This window comes from Pristiophorus japonicus, chromosome 6 (genome assembly GCF_044704955.1).
Source record: "Pristiophorus japonicus isolate sPriJap1 chromosome 6, sPriJap1.hap1, whole genome shotgun sequence".
NCBI lineage: Eukaryota > Metazoa > Chordata > Chondrichthyes > Pristiophoridae > Pristiophorus > Pristiophorus japonicus.
This window is the reverse complement of record NC_091982.1, coordinates 82,171,193-82,193,521: the sequence shown is the minus strand read 5'-3', so window position 1 is coordinate 82,193,521 and position 22,329 is coordinate 82,171,193. Positions and strand designations below refer to the sequence as shown.

At 46.6% G+C, this 22,329-nt stretch overlaps 1 protein-coding gene across 7 annotated transcripts in view; it reads right to left on the bottom strand.

Annotated features, from left to right (window-relative positions):
• Positions 1-22,329, bottom strand: part of LOC139265726 (phosphorylase b kinase regulatory subunit alpha, skeletal muscle isoform-like) — a 259,565-nt gene that overhangs the window by 71,655 nt on the left and 165,581 nt on the right. For all 7 annotated transcript variants that reach the window (XM_070883020.1, XM_070883021.1, XM_070883022.1 and 4 more), the window contains 4 exons: positions 1,438-1,577; positions 1,167-1,323; positions 311-390; positions 146-224 (listed from right to left, as the gene is read on the bottom strand). In XM_070883020.1, coding sequence (XP_070739121.1) covers positions 146-224; positions 311-390; positions 1,167-1,323; positions 1,438-1,577 — 456 coding nt within the window. The remainder of the gene's footprint in view (positions 1-145; positions 225-310; positions 391-1,166; positions 1,324-1,437; positions 1,578-22,329) is intronic.

The window sequence follows — 22,329 nt, the reverse complement described above, 5'->3', positions numbered from 1 at the left end:
CTCAACAATGACTGAAGTAATCCACTGGCAACAGGGAGAGAACCATGAATTGGCCATTAAAGCTAAAGGTGTATAAAGCTAAAGGTGTATAAAGCTAGGATTTCAAATTGGACTTGATAACAGAGCTTATGGTGCATAAACTAACCTGCGTGAGGATGGCCAGGCTGGAATTTTGTTCGCTAGCTTCTTCAATCAGTTTTGTAAGTTCATCAGGTGGCAAGGGTCTAATGAGAAAGGAAAATCATAAGTTAATATCATAACTATTTCAATCTAATGTAACCTGGCAGCCAGTCTTCAGTAAAGTACTCACGCTGAAATAGTTCTCTCACGGGGTTCAGGAGGAAGACCAATAGTCAGATGCTTCTGATTTGACAAGAGTATTGTGCAGGCCTGTGATAAATACCATTCACAATGCAGCATTAATAAGTTACTTAGGTTACTGACAATGAAGATGCTCCAATATCTCAGTCAAGTACTACATTATTAATGGAAAACGCATCACATGGTGTGGCCATACAGCATAAGAAAGTCCCAGGTTCAATCCCTGATCAGTACTAAGTTAGTCAATCTCAGGCAAGTAAGCAATGGGGTACACATATGGTCACAAAAGCAGCCAATGTATCCCATGCTGATTATTCAGTAACTTGTTGGAAAGTCTATACATGGGTAATGACAAGATAAGGTTCAGTTGTGCTATCTTTCACAATCAAAAAACCAGTTAACATTCATTGTCCAGGCTGATACATAAAGATAAGTAATTTAAGCTACATGTCAAAGGGTCACTGCCACTTGTTGAAATGTTGTCCAGAAACAGTCACTACTTTCAAAGGTAAAGGGGCAAAAATAGAGCAAACCTGAAAATATAATTATATTACCTAAATAAATGTAAAGGCTCAATGCTACATTGTGATGAAGTTGGAACTATACAAATTCTCATAAAATTATACTTTATCAAGTGGCTCTAATTCCACCACTTTTAGTTAACGTACACAGACATTTTAAATATAAATGAGATATAAAACACTCACAATACTAACAAAAGGGCTAAGGGAGCATGTGGCATACCAACAGATTTCAGACTAGGAAAATGTTAAAATGAATATACGTGGCACCATATCTATTAAGCACTGTGCAGTTTAATATTGAAGTATTAGATCTTTAGCTACCTCCTCAAGTTCTTCAATCTTTTTGTGGAGCATACCAGAAATAGAACGGATTAGTCCCCATTGGTGAGCAGTGCCAGCTTTTGTGTACAGCTCTACTAGGAGGTCACGGACAGTCGCACCAGGCTGATCACTCAGTTGTGTATTCCAATCTATACCCCTACACATCAGAACAGAGGGGTGGTGAAAGAGAAAAAAATAATCAAACTACATGTTAATCAATATCTCAAAAAAATAATATATCTATATATTTTTTTTAATAGAAAAATCTTACTTCCTGACATAGATTACGTGGATTATTTCAACCTGTTCTTGCAAGCTTGAGCACATTTTCAACTGTTCTACCAAGGCTTTGTAGTCTACTTCGCCAGAGGCATCTTTAGGCAATTCTTCTGTTATAGTTATTGATGGAAACTGACACAGAATAAGAGCAAGACCAACATTATAATTCTGATTCTTTAACTGCTTCAATCACACAACATTAATTGAGCCTTATATAAGCACAGGTACAGTAGTGTACTGTATGGTACTGGACTAACAACTCAGAATTCATGACCACCGTGGTAAGTTGTGAATTGTAATTTTATAATTTATCTCTGCCGTAAAAAATCCAAATGGTTCATAAATGTCCTCCAGGGAAGGGAACCTGCCACCCCTATTTGGTCTGTTCCTCACTATGTGGTTGACTCTTGATACCCTCTGAAATATCAATGAAGGGCAACTAGGGATAGGAAATGCATGCAGCTTTAAGTGCCTCCCACATACCAAATAGAAATTAATGTCAGCTGATTATAAATTCTAAAATGTGTATAACTAACTGACTGGAAAAGGAGATAGGGAGGAAGTGCTGCAATGACTTAAATGAAGGAGAGATTAAAGTGTGCAGCTATGACCTTATTCCAAAATAGTACATATAGAATCACACAGTGCAGCCATTCGTAGATGGTTTGCATGAAACCACTTTCAGTTTATTGTAAATGTGTTATTTTGAATTATTTTTTCTACTGAAAGAATGTTTTGAGATTGTGGAAGAAACACAACTTCTATGGAGGGAAAAAACATATTTTTCCAGAGTCTACATTAACCATTTTAAGTCAGGTAAAACATTGGGTAAATTCTCCCTTTATGTTATTCCAACAAACACTCCTAGGTCAGGTTCGACTTTGAATCTGGGCCAATAGAGTGGCACTGGGCATGCGCCCAACACTGTCAGGTCAAATAACACCACAAATGTCCCATGCAAGAGGATGGCACCACTATGCAAAGTAAAGCTTCTTTAAATGAGGTTCAGGACATAAAATACCATAGACCTGTGAGTGCATTTCACTCTACCACATTCACCTGTCCAAAATCCACCAGTGTTAAAATCAACACCGTGGAATGACCTTTAAAGTGTTAGAAGAACATAAGAAATAGGAGCAGGAGTAGGCCATTTGGCCCCTCAAGCCTGTTCCGCTATTCAATAAGATAGTGGCTGATCTGATCTTGGCCTCAACTCCACTCTCCTGCCTGTTCCCCATAACACTTGGCTTCCCTGTAGTTCAAAAATCTGTCTATCTCTGCCTTGAATATATTCAATGACGAAGCCGCCACAGCTCTCTGGGGTAGAGAATTCCAAAGATTCACGACGCTCAGAGAAGAAATTCCTCCTTATCTCTGTTTTAAATGGGCATCCCCTTATTCTGAAACTATGCCCCCTAGTTCTAGCTTCCCCCACGAGGAGAAACATCCGCTCAGCATCTACCCTGTCAAGCCCCCTCAGAATCTTATATGTTTCAATAAGATCACCTCTCATTCTTCTAAACTTAAATGAATATAGGCCCAACCTGCTCAACCTTTCCTCATAAGACAACCCCTTCATCTCAGGAATCAACCTCGTGAACTTTCTCTGAACTCTCTCCAATGCAAGTACATCCCTCCTTAAATAAGGAGACCAAAACTGTGCGCAGTACTCCAGGTGTGGTTTCACCAACGCCCTGTACAGTTGTAGCAAGACTTCCCTACTTTTATACTCCATCCCCCTTGCAATAAAGGCCAACATTCTATTTGCCTTCCTAATTACTTGCTGTACCTGCAAGCTAAGTTTTTGTGTTTCATGTACGAGGACACCCAGATCCCTCTGTACCACAACATTCGGTAGTTGTGGTGAGGATCAGGGAATAGTTATATGGCAGAAGTGATATGCACAAGAGGGAAAAATAAAGGCTAATGAGAGAAATAAAAGAAATAAAAAGGTATATACGAGGCACAAAGTGTCCGCAGCATTTTCTGTTTTTGTTTCAGATTTCTAGCAACTAACATTTTGCCTTTTGCTCAATTGTTATGCCTAACTGCTGTCTAAACTGAGATTTTTATATTAGCAAAAAGCAGAAAATGAATCTCGGACCTTCCTGCTCTGTAAATTTCAATACTATGCCAAACAAGCTTAAAATTTTTGTTCATGAAACCTGCCTCTTCCATAGGTCAGGAATCTTTTGCCTACAATTATAGCTACAGTTGGCCTGTGTATGAGCTAATTTTTTTCAAAAAAAAGTGGGCAGGGAAACAGAACAATTCACATTTGCACCTTTTGGATGCTAGCATGGAGTGAAATTTCCCTTTGCATGAAGAGAACATTTTAGCTCAACTTCTTAATCCCAAATTTAGCAAAGCATTCCCTTATAGAACCAGCATGACATTTTCCATGCAGTGGTGAATTAGTGCTGAAGCATGAGAAGTTTAGGGCTGGATTTTCCGGTCCTGTCCGCCTCTGGCAATGGCGGCAGTGAGTTCTTCTGGGCGAACGGCCAGCTTCCAGCGCACCGCTGTGGTTTTCGGGACCGCTTTCGGCGGGTCGTGGGACATTACTGCCCAGAAGAGGCGAGCCGGTGTGCAATGACCCTGGTTGCAACACCGGCTCAATTTTTGAGTCCCGCCCGATCTATAGTGCCGTGTTGTGCACCCTTCTGGGACTAGCTGTGAAAATGGGCGATCCGACCTATACCGGCTGCAGTGAGGCAAGTAATGTCCACCTTAGGTAAGTGTGATGTTTTTTCTTGTATTTTAGTTTGCGATTTATATTGCGGTGGTGTGGGCAATGTATTAGGAATGTTTTTGGTGTTGTTTTGTCAGGTTTTTTTTCTCCCCAGGCCTCTCTCAGAGCGTCACCAGGGCGGTTGTTTAGCTCGGAATTTTCGCATGCTCAGCTGGCCTACCACCTTAACAGAAGTGTGCAACGCCTCCCTTAGCGCTCTACCCCACACTCAGAGCCCAGCTGCCAAATTTTGCTGACTGAGGAGCAAACTTTTCCCAGGTGCAAACTTTACCGCCCCACCGCCATTACCACCGCGAAATGAGCAAAGCCGAAAATCCAGCGCTTAGTGTGTAGATTCATGCTCACTGTAATCTGGGTTCAGGCAACATCAAATTAATTTAATTTAATATCCCCAATAGTCCTCAGGGAAAGGAATTGTATTCTTCCACATAGGATTCAAGCCCAGCCAAGTTGTGTTTATAAAAAATATTCAGATTTTTTTTTGTCCTCCTTTGCTGAAGCAGTCATCTGGTTTTATCTTATCTACACCATTTAATAAATTTATGTATTTAATCAGGTAAACCCATTTCTTCCCTCACTCCCAGCACCTTCTTTCTAGAATGCAAAGCCTAGAAAGTCGGCCTTGTCCCAATATGGCAGGCAGGAAGTGTGCACACATTACCGGCCAGAAGTGTGCCACTCACCATATTGGTGAAAATGGCTGCGCTGGGAGCAGGAGTGCACGTCAGGAACATATAAACGGAGGTTGCTCAACCGTGGCTAACAAGGGAAATTAAGGATAGTGTTAAGTCCAAGGAAGAGGCATATAAACTGGCCAGAAAAAGCAGCAAACCTGAGGACTGGGAGAATTTTATAGTTCAGCAGAGGAGGACAAAGGGTTTAATTAGGAGGGGGAAAAATAGAGTACGAGAGGAAGCTTGCTGGGAACATAAAAACTGACTGCAAAAGCTTCTATAGATATGTGAAGAGAAAAAGATTAGTGAAGACAAAGGTCCCTTGCTGTCAGATTCAGGTGAATTTATAATGGGGAACAAAGAAATGGCGGACCAATTGAACAAATACTTTGGTTCTGTCTTCACGAAGGATGAAACAAATAATCTTCCGGAAATACTAGGGGACCGAGGGTCTAGTGAGAAGGAGGAACTGAAGGAAATCCTTATTAGGCAGGAAATTGTGTTAGGGAAATTGATGGGATTGAAGGCCGATAAATTCCCAGGACCTGATAGTCTGCATCCCAGAGTACTTAAGGAAGCGGCCCGAGAAATAGTGGATGCATTGGTGATCATTTTCCAACAGTTTATTGACTCTGGATCAGTTCCTATGAACTGGAAGGTAGCTAATGCAACACCACTTTTTAAGAAAGGAGGGAGAGAGAAAACAGGTAATTATAGACCGGTTTGCCTGACATCAGTAGTGGGGAAAATGTTAGAATCAATTATTAAAGATGAAATAGCAGCGCATTTGGAAAGTGGTGACAGGATCGATCCAAGTCAGCATGGATTTATGAAAGGGAAATCATGCTTGACAAATCTTCTAGAATTTTTTGACGATGTAACTGGTAGAGTGGCGACAAGAGAGAACCAGTGGATGCGGTGTATTTGGACTTTCAAAAGGCTTTTGACAAGGTCCCACACAAGAAATTGGTGTGCAAAATTAAAGCACATGGTATTGGGGGTAATGTACTGATGTGGATAGAGAACTGGTTGGCAGACAGGAAGCAGAGAGTTGGGATAAACAGGTCCTTTTCAGAATGGCAGGCAGTGACTAGTGGGGTGCCGCAGGGCTCAGTGCTGGGACCCCAGCTATTTACAATATACATTAATGATTTGGATGAAGGAATTGAGTGTAATATCTCCAAGTTTGCAGATGACACTAAGCTGGGTGACAGTGTGAGCTGTGAAGAGGACGCTAAGGGGCTGCAGTGTGACTTGGACAGGTTAGGTGAGTGGGCAAATGCATGGCAGATGCCGTATAATGTGGATAAATGTAAGGTTATCCACTTTGGTGGCAAAAACTTGAAGGCAGAATATTATCTGAATGGCGGCAGATTAGGAAAAGGGGAGGTGCAACGAGACCTGGGTGTCATGGTACATCAGTCATTGAAAGTTGGCATGCAGGTACAACAGGCGATGAAGAAGGCAAATGGTATTTTGTCCTTCATAGCTAGGGAATTTGAGTATAGGAGCAGGGAGGTCTTACTTCAGTTGTACAGGGCCTTAGTGAGGCCACACCTGGAATAGTGTGTTCAGTTTTGGTCTCCTAATCTGAGGAAGGACGTTCTTGCTCTTGAGGGAGTGCAGCGAAGGTTCACCAGACTGATTCCCGGGATGACATATGAGGAGAGACTGGATCGACTGGGCCTGTATTCACTGGAGTTTAGAAGGATGAGAGGGGTTCTCATAGAAACATATAAAATTCTGACGGGACTGGACAGGTTAGATGCGGGAAGAATGTTCCCGATGTTGGGGAAGTCCAAAACCAGGGGACATAGTCTAAGGATAAGGGGTAAGCCATTTAGGACTGATGAGGAGAACGTCTTCACTCAGAAAGTTGTTAACCTGTGGAATTCCCTACTGCAGAGAGTTGTTGATGCCGGTTCATTGGCTATATTCAAGAGCGAGTTAGATATGGGCCTTAAAGCTAAGGGGATCAAGGGGTATGGAGAGAAAGCAGGAAAGGGGTACTGAGGTGAATGATCAGCCATGATCTTATTGAATGGTGGTGCAGGCTCGAAGGGCCGAATGGCCTACTCCTGCACCCATTTTCTATATTTCTATGAAACATTGATTCAAATTTAAGGTCCTGCGCTTCTTGCAGGACTCATTTTCAAATGTCCCAGCACTCCAATAGCCATGTGATGAACTCGCACAGCACAACATGGCACTAACCAGCAGGAAGGCCCCATCACCAGTGTTATTATAAGGGATCATGCAGCACTTACAGATTAGTTCCATGGTTTCTGATTTGGGACTGCTGGTTAACTTCTGGGTGTTTTTTTACTGTTTTATCACTCTGGAAAGTTCACTTTGTCTGAACAGAGAAAGATTCTGCTGATGTACTTTTGTTGGCTGCCTCAGATATAGTTTAATTGAATTCATAGGTGGTCTTAATAGAGCTCCCTTCAGGGTTGGAGGATGAGAGAAGCACCAAGGAAGACACCGCAGGGCAGGAACAACTGCCAGAAAAGGGAGGAGAGCAATGTGCAGGAGGCTATACCCACAGTGGGTATTCAGGGAGCACTTCTTCTACATAAACTTAATTCAAGAGCAATGTCTCGGGTGTCACCGAGCTATGTCATCTGTTGCTACCACAACTCGAGCCTCAAATGAGGGCATGGACAACATAGCCTGTGGCTATCAAGGTCACCATGGCTGTCAACTTTTAGGCCACAGGTTCCTTTCAGGTTGCAACAGGTGACATAAACAACATCACCCAGTTCGCAGTACACCGATGTATCAGGGACCTAACAGAGGCTCGCAATGACATGAGGAAGACCTACATGGACATACCCCAGAGCAAAACAGGACAAGAGCACTAGGTTTCATCTGCACAGAAAGATTCCCCAAGGTACAACGTACCATACAGACTGCACACACATTGCCTTGCCTGCTCCCATTCACCAGCCTGACATCTTTAGCAATCAGAAGGGATTCCACTCCCTCAATGTACAGCTGGTTTGCAAGCACGGACAATGCATTATGTGCCCGTTAAACTAGCAGAAGGCTCAACTCTTTCATCCTGTGCCAGTCCTCTGTGCCATCTTTATTCCAACCAGGTTGCCAAGTTACAGGCTGGCTACTGGATGACAAGGGCGATCCTCTCCAGCTATGGGTCATGACTCCCCTCTAGGCAGAGCCGTCCCATAAGAGCCATGCTGCCACGAATTACATAATTGAGCAAACAATCAGCGTGCACAAGCAACGCTTCCACAGCCTGGATCATTCCGGAGAAGCTTTGCAGTACACTCATGAATGGGTGCCCAGATTTGTCGTTGTCTGTGTTATGTATGGAGAAAGAGTCAGACTGAAAACTGTGAGCTCAAAGTAAAGTGTGACCGTAGTCTTTTATTGCAGGTCTCCAGAGTGCCTCTCCAACCTGTGAGGCTTCCTTAAATACCTGTGCTCCCAAGGGATTATGGGATCCCTTGAGAGTCCAGGGGATTATGGGATCCCTTGGGAGTCCAGGGGATGAGCCCTCTGGTGGCTGTACAGAGTAAATACAAGTTTACATATATAACGGTCTGCTGCATGCAGCACAACTTCGCCAACATGAGGTACGGGCCTTACCACCATCTGCGTATCAAAAAGTGCAGAAAGAGGAGCAAGAGCTGAAGGAGGATAAGAGGTAGCGCCACTTATGCCCCTTCCTGCCAGAGCTCTCAAAGACCAGCTCATCGAGGAGCACTTCCCCTAAATCAATCCTCCCAGTCCCATAATCCTTATAACCATAATTGCCTTTCTTCAGTTCAGACTTATGGGTCTTGCCCTTGCCCTCACTTCACTACAAAGCTAAACTCCAACACCAAACCTAGAACAAAAAAAATAAATTATCAACTCAATTACATCTCTAGGTTATGGTTTACAGAAATAATTAAGAATCATCCTTGTGCCAGCCTTTAGTGCCTGGCTTGTATGTTCCTTTCCCTATCCTAGTGCTCCCACAAGGTGTTTCCCCAGAGGTTACAGCTTGGAAGGTAGAAAGCTGGTGAGTTTCCATTGAGGACACATGAGCTGGCCGTGAAAAATGACTTCAAGCAGCTCTGGACCTTGCGATCCCAGCTGCAAACTGCAGCATCTCAACATGAGCCTGAGCAGTCTAGCCCAGCTAGCTGTGTGACATTAACAACAGTGGTTGGTAAGGGAGTAGGCATGCTTGTCATCCTGAAAGAGGACCGCAGGTGCCTCTCCCATGGAACCAAGGCCACTGTCCTTAGATGGCGCGTCAGCATTCCTATGGCTCTGTGCAAGAACAAGAGTGCAGAATTGCTGTGATAATTTTGAGGCCCCTGTTGACATTAGTCCCCAGAGTCAAAACAGCAGCCATCATATGAGCCATCAACAGAGGCTCTGTTAAGATGGGTACAACTATGTGCAAAGCCTTGATACAAGTTGGAGCTGGACTCATCCATACATCAGACATTGTCCGGAATCTTCCCAGCCCTGCGAGTGCAGGTTTTGGAGGCAGGCCCGCTGTTAAAATGACCCTGATTGACAGCAGGTCGGGACCCCCTCTAAACCCGCCTCCGTGTGAGTTTCTCAGCTGTCAGATCAGTGTTCGGATCGCAGACCTGACAGCAAGCGGCAGGACAGGTAATTTACATCATTAAAAAGGTACTTAAATGGTAGTTAAGAAGGTTAAAAGCAGACACTTAGGATTTTACCAACCTTCTGATTGGTTTGCCTTGCCTCAGGTTTCACGCCACGTTAGTGGAGTTAGGTCCCCAATGACTCTCCATCACTTTTGCTCAATGACAGCAGCAAAAGTGGTATAAACACTACCATTTCACAGCTGTTCACTTTCCAATGTCAGAAGCTGAAGCCTTCAGGATTTGGAAGAGACTTTTGAGCCTCATGCAGGTGAGAAGCGTTTGCAGTGAACTCTCTATTCACTGTCAGCTCCTTGGAGCAACCTCTCTCACCATTGACATGGCGCTTCTGTTGAGTATGCAATAACTCGATGGGCTTAGTACTGTGAACTCAATCAGGTGCGACCTGACTCTACTTTATTAGCTCTCAAAGTGAAGATTAAACAGGAGGCTTTCTTTATATACAAGGGCTGCACATGTGTGTCTGTGGCCCAATGACCACTGATGATCGCTCCCCCTGGTAAGCAGGTAAACCGAGGCATAAATACATTACAGCTTCTATCATCTCACTTGCCATCTATTTCAGCAGCATAGGTGCCCTTGAAAAAAATCTCACCCTGGTCCTTCGAATCCCACCACAATCAGCACCAACACCAAAATAACTAAATACACCAGCATCATCAACAGCAACATAAGAACATAACCAACCTTCTCCACAATCACCTTACACTGCACAGGACACTGGGCATCAGCACCCGACCACATTGCTACCCGGGACACTATGGGTGGCCTCACCATGTCCACATTTACTTTACTTCACGCTGTACACCCTGACTGCCACATGATGTGCCAGGTTGGCACCACTCCACACCAGCTCCATAAACCATCCCTGCAATGTCCAATCCTTTCCTTTCACACTCATCACCATTGTGGGAGGGTACCCTTACTGTTGTGTAAGGAGAAAGAGTCAGACTGAACACTGTGAGCTCAAAGTAAATTGTGACCTTAGTCTTTTATTGCAGGTCTCCAGAGTACCTCTCCAATCTGTGAGGCCTCCTTATGGGATCCCTTGGAACTCAGGGGATGAGCCCTCTGGTGGCTGTACAGAGTAAATACAAGTTTACATATATAACACTTATATCTCATCATTCACTACAACTCACTAAACCACTTCCAAAGATGCCCACAAATCTGTCCAAGAACACAAAGTGCTGAAAATAAAGATTTCAATGTTTGGCAACAGATCAGCACTAACTATACATGAACATTGGCTAAAGGACCTAAGTGCCTACCCTTGTGAGTTGTTAGTTAGTATGATTGGACAAGGACGAGTGTGAATGTGAGGGGTGGCTTGTGAAATGGGCAACTGATAAAGTAGATAGAGAGAGAGAGGGATAGGTGGAGGTGCATGGTAAGTTGGTGAAAGAAAGGATGTGCAGGGGTAGAGTAGGGAAGGCAGAGTGATGGGGACGTGATGAGTGGCACTGCAGGATGAGGTTGAGTGTGGCTTTGCAGTAACGTTCTGTGATCTACGGAGATCATTGAAAGGTTTGCGCCACTGCAGCCTGGTCCTCCTGACGATGTCCCTGCTTGTGCCCTCCTGTGCAATGTGCAACCAGGCTGTGTTGGTGTCTTGGGGAGGTCCCTTCCACCCATGGAAAGGAACGAGGACCTCCCTGCATGCTGTGACTCCCACCATAAGCAACTGGAGGAAGTCATGGGAGAGCCTGGGTGCAGCCGTGCACCGCCTCTCAGTGTTTGCAGCACCTCAATGCTGCAGAACAGATGCAGAAGAACTGCCAAAATCATTGTTCTCCAAGAAAACCGTCTGATTACGCATCATCAAATAACGTCATCAGACCGGCTTCCTCTTAATTGGCCAGGAAGCCCGCAGGGTATGCTTAACAAGGCCAAACATAGGAAGATTCGGGAGAGAGAGCAGGCTCGAGTCGGGAACGGGCTTTCCACATGCCACCAACCCCGGCCGCATCGATCCCGCCGCGTGTGGAGAAATCGTGGTCAATGTGTGCAAGCTCTTTGGCAGGTTTCCCAGTGCACCTAACTTTTCATGGTAGATGCTCATGAGCCTTCTTCGGTAGCCTGGGCTCGCGAAGTCAGCATCAGAATTAGAGTGCAACCTCGCCCTCCAGTGAGCTGGCACCTATACCATCCTATCCCCCGTGCACAAGCTCCTGCACACTTGTGCCCGGTGAGTCACCACGTGTAGACACCTTCTCTAACCTAGCCTCTAAAGTCCGCGTGGTGCTAGTATGAGCAGGTGCTTGAGACGGGATGATCGTGTGATGGTGCATCTTCCTGAAGGCTCGCCTCCTATTCCTCAATTGGCACAGCACCTTCCACATTCTCAGAAGTTGAAATGAAAGAGAAAGGCCAGTTAGTTTGGGGTCTGAAGGCAGATCAAAGAGTGCTGTGGGAGGTGAAAGTATCTGCCGCTTGTCATGCAGTGTGTAGGGTGAGAGAGAAGTCAAAAAGATTATGCAGGATTAGGTATGAAGAAAATCTGTGCGCGCAGCATCTCTTCCAGTGTTGTCAGTCGCCACGGCATCAACTCTGCCCCGCACATGATGGCGAGCGCACTTTCTTCGGGGGTGGGGGGAGGGGGCGGTGAAGAGGATGTGCAGGCGGGCTCTTCCTCCTCCAGTGCTGGTCTGCTTTCTGGATGTGCGTGAAACCTTCTCCTGAAAGATAGAAGTGTTAGGGAGAGGTTTATGAGGTGTTTGGAGAATGTAGTTGTCATGTATTCAACCAGCATTGTAACCCATGTATAAACTGACCTAAGTTGTACACCGTGAGAACACTGACCACTAGGTGGAAGACACTCCTAACCTGGACCTTCAGGTATAAAAAGGATAAGCTCCACCCACAGGGGGAAATCGCTGGAAGCTGAAGTTCAGCGAGTTCGTGTGGAGCACGTATACAGTTCATACACCAGGACGCCACCGATAATGATGAAAGTGCTCCTCAATGGCATCCCAGTATCAATGGAGTTAGACACGGGTGCCAGCCAGTCCCTGATGGGTATCAAATAGTTCGAAAAGTTGTGGGCATCCAAGGCCAGGAGGCCAAAATTATCGCCGATTGACGCACAGCTACGGACTTACACAAAGCAGATCATTCCGGTGCTTGGCAGCGCCACGGTAGTCATGACCCACAAAGATTCGGAGAACAGACTGCCACTCTGGATTGTCCCAGGGGACGGTCCCGCACTACTGGGGAGGAGTTGGCTTGCTGTCATGAACTGGAAATGGAGCGATGTCAATGCAATTTCCTCTGTGGAGCGAGTATCATGCTCACAGATCCTGGACAAATTTGACTCATTATTTCAACCCGGCATTGGCACTTTCATGGGACCAAGGTAGTGATTCACATAAACCCGGACGCCAGGCCAGTACACCACAAGACCAGAGCGGTGCCGTACGTGATGTGGGAAAAGATAGAAGGCGAATTGGACCGCCTGTTGAGGGAAGGCATCATCTCGCCAGTCGAATTCAGTGACTGGGCGAGCCCGATTGTGCCGGTGCTCAAGGCGGATGGGTCGGTCAGGATATGTGGCGATTACAAGGCCACCATCAATCGGGTGTCACTCCAAGACCAGTACCCGCTACCAAGAGAGCGGAGGACCTCTTTGCGACGCTATCCGGTGGCAAACTTTTTTCAAAATTGGACCTGACCTCAGCTTACATGACCCAGGAGCTAGCGAGTGAGTCGAAGAAGCTGACCACCATCACGACACACAAGGGGTTGTTTGAGAAACTTCTTCACCCAGAGAGTGGTGAACCTGTGGAATTCTCGACCACAGAAAGTTGTTGAGGCCAATTCACTAAATATATTCAAAAAGGAGTTAGATGAAGTCCTTACTACTAGGGGGATCAAGGGGTATGGCGAGAAAGCAGGAATGGGGTACTGAAGTTGCATGTGCAGCCATGAACTCATTGAATGGCGGTGCAGGCTAGAAGGGCCGAATGGCCTACTCCTGCACCTATTTTCTATGTTTCTATGTTTCTAACAGATGTCCGTTCGGGATTCACTCGGCCGCCGCGATCTTCCAACAAAATATGGAAAGCCTCCTCAAGTCGATTCCAGGGACGGTGGTTTTTCAGGACGACATCCTCATTACAGGTTACGATACTGAAGAACACCTCCAAAACCTGGAGGAGGTGCTACGCAGACTGGACCGGGTAGGTCTGCGACTGAAAAAGGCGAAATTGTGTCTTCCTAGCTCCAGAGGTAGAATTCCTGGGGATGAGGGTAGCAGCAGACAGGATCAGCCCTACTGCGTCCAAGACGGAAGCGATCCAGACAGCACCCAGACCCCGTAACACGACGGAGCTGCGTTCGTTCCTGGGGCTCCTGAACTATTTTGGTAACTTTCTTCCCAAATTGAGCACGCTGCTAGAGCTGCTACACGTGCTCCTACGCAAAGGTCGCGAATGGGTCTGGGGGGACAGCCAGGAAAGGGCTTTTAATAGAGCACGCAATTTGTTATGTTCCAACAATCTGTTAACGCTATATGACCCATGTAAGAAACTTGTGTTAACGTGCGATGCGTCGTCCTATGGTGTCGGGTGTGTGTTGCAGCATGTCAATGCCAAGGGTCAGTTACAGCCGGTAGCTTATGCCTCTAGAAGTCTGTCCCAGGCAGAAAGGGGCTACGGGATGGTAGAAAAGAAGGCGCTCGCATGTGTATTTGCGGTAAAGAAAATGCAGGAAATTTGAGCTGGAGACAGATCACAAACCCCTAACGTCCCTTTTGGCCGACAACAAGGCTATAAATGCAAACGCATCGTCCCGCATACAGAGGTGGGCACTCACGTTAGCCGCCTATGACTACACAATTCGGCACAGACCAGGCACCGAAAACTGCGCCGATGCACTCAGCAGGCTCCCACTAGCCACCACTGAGGGGCTACCGAGCATGCTGCTGAGATGGTCATGGCTGTTGAAGCTTTCGGAAGCGAAGGCTCACCCGTGACAGCCCGTCAGATTAAAGTCTGGACAAATAGAGACCCGCTATTGTCTCTAGTCAAGAAATGTGTCCTGAATGGGGACTGGGCAGCCACGTACAGGGCATGCCCTGAGAAATTTAAACCATTTCACAGGCGCAAGGATGAACTCTCGATTCAGGCCGATTGCCTACTGTGGGGAAACCGCGTAGTCATGCCCCAGATGAGCAGAGAGGTGTTCATCAGAGAACTCCACAATGGGCACCCGGGCATTGTCACGATGAAGGCAATTGCCAGGTCACACATTTGGTGGCCAGGGATAGACGCAGATCTGGAACTTTGTGTTCGCAGGTGCAACACGTGTGCCCAGCTGGGCAATGCGCCCAGGGAAGCCCCCCTTGGCCCCTGGCCATGGCCCGCCAAGCCTTGGTCACGCATCCATGTGGACTACGCAGGTCCTTTCATGGGGAAAATGTTTTTGGTTGTACTAGACGCCTACTCCAAATGGATCGACTGTGACATTTTAAATTCAAGCACATCCTCTGCCACGGTAGAAAGTCTACGGGCAATGTTCGCCACCCACGGTCTACCGGACATCTTGGTCAGCGACAATGGCCCGTGCTTCACAAGCACCGAATTCCAGGACTTCATGGCAGGCAATGGAATTAACCATGTTAGAACGGCACCATTCAAGCCGGCCTCAAACGGCCAGGCAGAACGAGCAGTGCAGATAATCAAACAGGGGATGCTCAGAATCCAAGGGGGTTCCCTACAAACCCGCTTATCACACCTCCTGTTGGCCTATAGATCCCGACCACACTCGCTCACAGGGGTTCCACCCGCAGAGCTACTAATGAAAAAGACGCTCAAAACCCGGTTATCCCTTATACACCCCACCATGAAAGAAATTGTCGAGAGCAGGCGCCAGTCACAATATGACTACCATGACAGGAATGCGAGGGCGCGATGTATTGATGTAAATGATCCTGTTTTTGTCCTCAACTACACTGCAGGGCCCAAATGGCTCGCAGGCACTGTGGTTGCCAAAGAGGGAAATAGGATTCTGGTAGTTAAACTTACCAATGGACAAATCTGCCGCAAACATGTGGATCAAACAAAAAGGAGGTTCAGCAACCCCATAGAAGAAGCAGAGGAAGAACACGATATAGAGTTCACTCCACCACAGGTGACCGAACACCGGAACCAAAGGGAGGAGAGCCCAGTCACTGTGGGCAGTCCGGACAGGCCTGAGGCACCGCAAACAGCAGACACTCAGGCCAGCGCCCAACAACCGGAGCCCCAACTCAGGCACTCTACAAGGGAGCGTAAACCACCAGAGAGACTCAACCTGTGATCCCAATAAGACTTTGGGGGGGGAGGTGATGTCATGTATTCAACCAGCATTGTAACCCATGTATAAACTGACCTAAGTTGTACACCGTGAGAACACTGACCACTAGGTGGGAGACACTCCTAACCTGGACCTTCAGGTATAAAAGGGGAAGCTCCACCCACCTTCATCACTTGAGTGCTAAGGAATAAAGGACAGGTCACAGACTGACCTCTCAAGCATGGGCCTCGTGTGCATTTATACTGTATAGTAAGGACGTATCAGTAGTTATCATGTAGGATAGCTGATAATGCGTGAGATGAGAGTTGTAGATATGTGAGGGCTGTAATAATGGTGAGTATGAGGAGAAAGAGGTGTAGTGGTGTTGTGCTGTGATTTTAGGAGATCGAAGGGAAGTGAGCGAGGGGAGTCTTCAGTGCTATGAGTGTTGTGTTTAATGAGGCTGTAAGTGGTGCAGCTGTGACCGGAGAAGAAGAGAGCAGTATGCTTAGCTTAACTACTCTAGTTAGAACATGGAATTTTTTCTGGCATTGCGGCCACATCCTGGGTGCAATGCTGCTGACATTCACATGCTTTCCAATTTCTTCCCACTGACAGCAGAGTAGATGCCTGGAGGGCTTCCTACCCACTGGAAAGGGGGCGGGGGGGGGTGGGGGTTGCGAAGAGAATGTCCTTCCTCCTGTTTACTGCCTGCACGAGGGCTTCCAAGGATGTCCTCTCATTAATTGCTTCAGCCATATCTTCATTCAAAACTGTTTCCCTGATATCTGCAGCCAGAATGCACCTACCCTTTGGAGAGATGCTGCTGCCTTTAGGTGGCGTCAGGGATCATCATAGGCAGTCCCTCGAATCGAGGATGACTTGCTTCCACATCAAAATGTTCACAGTTGTTTCAGTGAAGGACCTAAAATTCCAGGTCCCGCACTAAATCTTGAAGGGTGGAAGATGCCTGTGCGTGGAGGCCATTGCAAACCAGCCACCACACGGGCTTGACAGAGCTAGGTCTTGGTCCAGTGGCAAGGATTAACCAAGACGATTGGAGACCAGCTCTGCTGCACGGACCTGGTGCGCACACATATCGCAGTGTGGGCTGGCCCGTACTGCCCCTGGGCCCTCGCCTCTTCTGGACCCCGAACTCACACCTCTCCTGGGCCCCAATCACATCCCTCTACATCTCTCACCGCTCCTTCGCCCAACCTCGCAGCTCCTGCTGTACCTGCCCACGCTCCAATCACCGACCTGGATCTTGGTGACGTCCCTCTTCACTGCCGTTGCTCGCCTGCTCCACTACGTGCTGCTTCCTGGAGTGGTATGCCGCCACGCTGCTCCTTCTGCTCCCCGGCCTGCCCCGATGGTGCTCGCAGGCCGGGGGCCGTCAGAGATGCACAATATCTGGCCCTCCTGTAGTCCATATAGATCTGGCTACACGCCTATGAGATAATAATGATGAGGCAACGTGAATATTATGTGCTGCCTGAGTCACTTGCAACAGGTGTGTGTAGTGAGCGTCTCACCCCCTGCGCGCCCAATTCCAGATGCAATCAGATTTCTAGGCCCAAGTTTCTTTGATCTTTCCTCATAGCTGATCCTCTTACACTTGTGATCAATCTTGTAGCTTTTCTTTGCACCCGTTCTAAAACATATGTAGATTTTTGTCAAAGTAACCAAAACCCATCACAGTACTTCAAGTGTGATTTGACCAGTACTTTGTAAAGTCTGAGCATAACTCCTATATAACAAGTAACAACAATCAGCGTGAATTTAGAAAGGAAAGAACTTGCCCAACAAACCTTCTTGACTTTGAGGGTGCTATTCGATAAGCAGATAGTAGGACTTATTGCTCTAGTTGTATAAACTAACATTCCAATTAGCCTTTTCAATTGCTCCACCAAGTTGTCAGGACATTAAAAATGATAGTCATCTCCCTATTGTAATTTGATTTAATTTAATTCATTATATATGATCCATATTGTTTTTAATCTATGTGAAATATTTGAAATTTCTCATTTGCCATTTGAATGCCCAATCATATAGCTGATCCAAATGTGTTCTTACAAATATTTGTTTCATTCGCTCACTGCATTGCTGTTCCTGGTGTCAGCAAATTTGAGCAGTTTATAGTTGGTTTTAGCATCTAGGTTACTAAAATGGGGCTGTGCTTAATATGGTCAACTCTTTAAAACCACTGCTCAAGTAATCCATGTGGACTAATCCCAAAGTTAACTGGAGGCTAATTATTATGGGAAGCTCTGTAAATTCTTTGGGGGAGAAATTTGGTCATGCCTCATTTGGGGCGATAACCCAGGCAGAGCGGTAATTTTAGCGCCTTGAAAAAGTTTGTGCCTTCCATCCAGAAATTCGTTAGAATTGGTCGAAGAGCTGATAGGGGCGCTAAATCAGTCATTGCACACAAGAGCTGCGGGGACGCTAACGAAAATGGCGGTGCTATGCGCCGAACTCCGATTCAGATCTTGGGAAAAGCCGACTCTTAAAAGGCGCAGCACAGTATTTAAAGTTTTTAAAATAATTTTTTCTCAAGCTGACCTCTTATTTCTGTCTGCCGCTGCAAACTCGGAGGCTCACCACCATGCTGTGTGTAAACGTTGCACTGACTGTGACCTCCGACGGAAGTGCTTCCTCATCCCTTTAAGTAGCCACCAGTTAACGATCTGCAAGCCTGTACCCACTTTTTTTCCAGACTTTGTTCTTGGCGGCTGCTAAATGAGGCGACCGTACCTAATTTTCCAATCAGCATGCAAGCGTGGGTGTTGCACCAGGAATACGTCATGATCGGAGCGATCGTCAGCAGCCAGGCACTACTGGTTTGCAATCCGGTGAGCCTCGAATAAATTTTTGGTCGAGGCGCTAAACGCTGCGCTCCCAGTCGGTAACCTCTTACGCTCCCATTAACGCCTCCTCTGGCCACTAACTGAGGCATTAAACAACTGAAAATCCAGCCCTTTGGCTCTGCCATTAGGGGGAGACCTGGTTAACAAGGCCGAAAAAAACAGCAGGAAACAAAGAATAGACAAAAGTGTTCAGGGAGAGAGGGAGAAGGAATACAAAAGGGTGGGAACACTGACCAATGCAGGGTTCCAATCAACACAGTCCCACAATCTGACATTACACCTCAAACAAGTACTCTTCATTTCCTATTTTTAATTAGTTTCTTATCCAGTCCGATATCTCTGTACCTTTTAGTTTAATTAGATGATTTCGTGAAACTTTCCCAAAAGTTCTCTGAATGTCAAAATAAATGATCTAGTAGAAGGTACTGCTATCTACACATCTTTAACATTCTCAAAGTCAGAGATTTTCCTCCTAAATCAAGTTATTTCTTCTTGAGTTATCACTTAGAATTAATTCCATTATTTTACCGGTTATTACAGGCCTACTCCTGCTCCTATTTCTTATGTTCTTATTAGCCTATAATTGGTTGGGTCACATTTGTTATTCTTTTTATATGCATGTATAGTCCCCACCACTTAAAACATCCACGGTTAAAATGGGCAGTCGCTTATATCGGCCAAAAAGCGTAATGATTAAACCATGTGCATTAAGTTCAATTTGAAAGTTGTCGGTTTTAGCCTCTTAAGTGCTCCGTGTATTTCGGACAGAAACAGCTGTGTTTATTCACCAGTTCGCACCTCACAGTCTTGATCTACAACATTCTTCTAATATTCTTGTGAATTACACAAGTTTTCAGGGTCATGAACAACAGAATGTATTTCATTTCTTTTCTGATTTGTGAGCAGCAATGTGAGCAATGTCAATGCTGAGAACACTTCTACATTCATTTTTGCATCCATTATGTTTATTGGGCATTCCCAAGTCAGGGGTCAGGCGGCCGTTTGCAGCTCATTTCACTTCATCTGTGGCACTCAGCAAACTTGCTGTTCACATACCACCAGGTATCGGTTAATGGCCTGTCTGCCTCATCGTCAGCAGCAGCAGCTGATTATATTTCCAACAGACGCTTGTTCGGGTACATTGGAGAATGAGACACATTTGGTACAGTATTTATTCGGCTGGATGCTCGCTCCTGCTCTGCAACCTCAGTTCGCGATTCATCTCGTATCGGAGATCCAAGTAACAACAACTTGAATTTATTTAGCGCCTTTAATGTAGTAAAATGTCACAAGGCACTTCACAGGAGTTTTAGCAAATGAAATATGACACTAAGCCACATAAGGAGATATTAGGATAGGTGACCAAAAGCTTGGTCAAAGAGTTAGGGGTCAAAATTCGGTACTGCTGTTTTTGAGGCGGTGTCACCAGCTGAGAGAAATTTTTAACGCCTCGCTTTAGGCGTGGTCCCCAAACGCGAAATTCAGTGTTGACGCCCAAGGAGTGGATAGTAGTGTAAAATCATGGCATTGCACACTCACATGGAGGCGCTACGCTGCACTAAGTGGGCCCTTACGCGTGGCTCAACATTCGGGAGTTAGGCATTTGGAGCTGCACCAGATATAGTGGCGCCACCGGGATTGAATTGAGGCATTGATTGGGCGCCTCAATGCCTCGTGGGTATATTCGCTTCCTACACACTCACTCAAATGGCAGACCTTGCAGCAGCAGCAGCTTGTCAGCGTGCATTTCATTTCACAGACGCCGCATTGGATGCACTCCTTGATGCACTGGAGAGGCATTGACAGGTGCTGGGGACAGAGGCTGGGAGGAGACCACAACCCCAAACATACCGAATGCTATGGAGGGAAACAGCAGAGCAAGTGTCTGCGAGTGACAAGGTGCCAAGGACTGCAATGCAATGTAGAACAAAGTGGAACGACCTGACGTGGGAGGTGAAGGTGACTATTTTTAATTTCAAACTTCAACATGCTATGCTCTCACCTCAATGTGCACTCTCTGCTCAATGTAGTGTTTCAGAATCCATGCTCTAAGTGGGTGAGGCCACAGTCAATGTTCCCATTTGCAGCCTCACCAACTGCAAGGGCATACAGTTGCTGTTAACCTTGCTACTCGGTTCTGCAAACACACCCCTCATATTGTTGACTCCTCAGTCTTCATGTGTGTCGAAGACGGTAGCCTCCCCATTACTGTTAGGTCCTGGCCCCCTAATCCCACCATTGCCACAGCAAGAACACGCAACAAATGGTAATTACATCAAACTGAAGACTGTTAGAGTAAAATGTACTAAATATCGAGCTGTGAAGACTCTCAAAGAGTAGCATGTACTAAAGTATGTAAGGCACTTGGGACACACTGATATAAGGCCCCTAACTCCTACTTTCTCTTTAATTTATCTGTTTGTCTGTAACACTGTTGTGAAGCACCTTGGGACTTTTTACTACGTTAAAGGCGCTGTATAAATAAAAGTTACTGTGATTATTATTGTTACAGGCGAAGCTCGCCCACAACCGATGGGAGTAAATGCAGATTGGTGGAGGGGAGTCAGACCTCCAAGTGCTCACTCCATTGGAAGAACGGATAGCTGCCCTGATGGGCATTCAAGTTGGTGTGATGGCGGTGGGTGCAGCTGAACCCCCTCGGGACAGTAACAGTATGTTGAGTTTCTTTGAGGCAAGCTGCATGACACTTGGCCCTCACACCATCGTCATGCAGCTCTTTCCATGAGACTGCCTTCACAAATGCCTTTCCTGCTCCTGGCTCCTTCCCCTGCAGGTAACCGCTCTTCTGTGTTTGTGCTTTCAGATGATCGACCAGATCCACCAGGGCCTTCTCGGGCGCCCTCCATGGATGCAGATGGTGGCGATGACAAAGAGGACGAGGAGGAGCAGGAGGACGACACCTCATTTGACCTCATGCAGGAGGATGCGCTAAGGGCGGGGCCAGCAGTGCTGTTGACGAGGGGGTGGTCAGGGAGGCGGAGGTGGATGATGCTCCGGGACCCAGTGGCCTCCAGTAATGCCACGGGGGAGGGAAGGCCAGGGACCAGCTCCCCGGAGGGTGAGTGCATGCCTGAGTGATGCTCAACAGCACTCTGACGATGAGCCCGACCTAGAGGTTGTTGCAAGACAATCCCTGCAGTTACACAGCGATCTGCTGGATGCAATAGCAAGGGTGTCCCAGAGTCTCGATGCGCTCGCTGTGAGGATGGAGGATGAAGGATGGAGGAGTCCGCCTCAACTGTTGCTCATGGCTATCAGCAGCCCACTGAGCCCATCCTTGGTAGATACCAATGAATGCTGGATGCAAACAGTGACCATAGGCTATAGCTAACGTTGCTGTGGTCATTGAGCACCAGGCCAATTCTATTGTAGGTTTCCATACTCAAATGTCATCAGTGCATGGTGTTCTGAGTCAGCTCTCCAGTGTACTGCAGTCGCAGACACTTTTGATACAGAGGCAAATTGATTCAATGGACATACTGACCGCTGCCATCCTGTCTGAGGCCCCATAATTCAACGGGGACCTAACCTTGCCGAACGAGGGCAGCAATCTGACCTCACCCAGCTTTCTGCAGATGATGATTCTCTGCCCCGGGGGAGTATCAGCGTGTTAGACCAGTTGGAACGTGATGTCATTTCTCA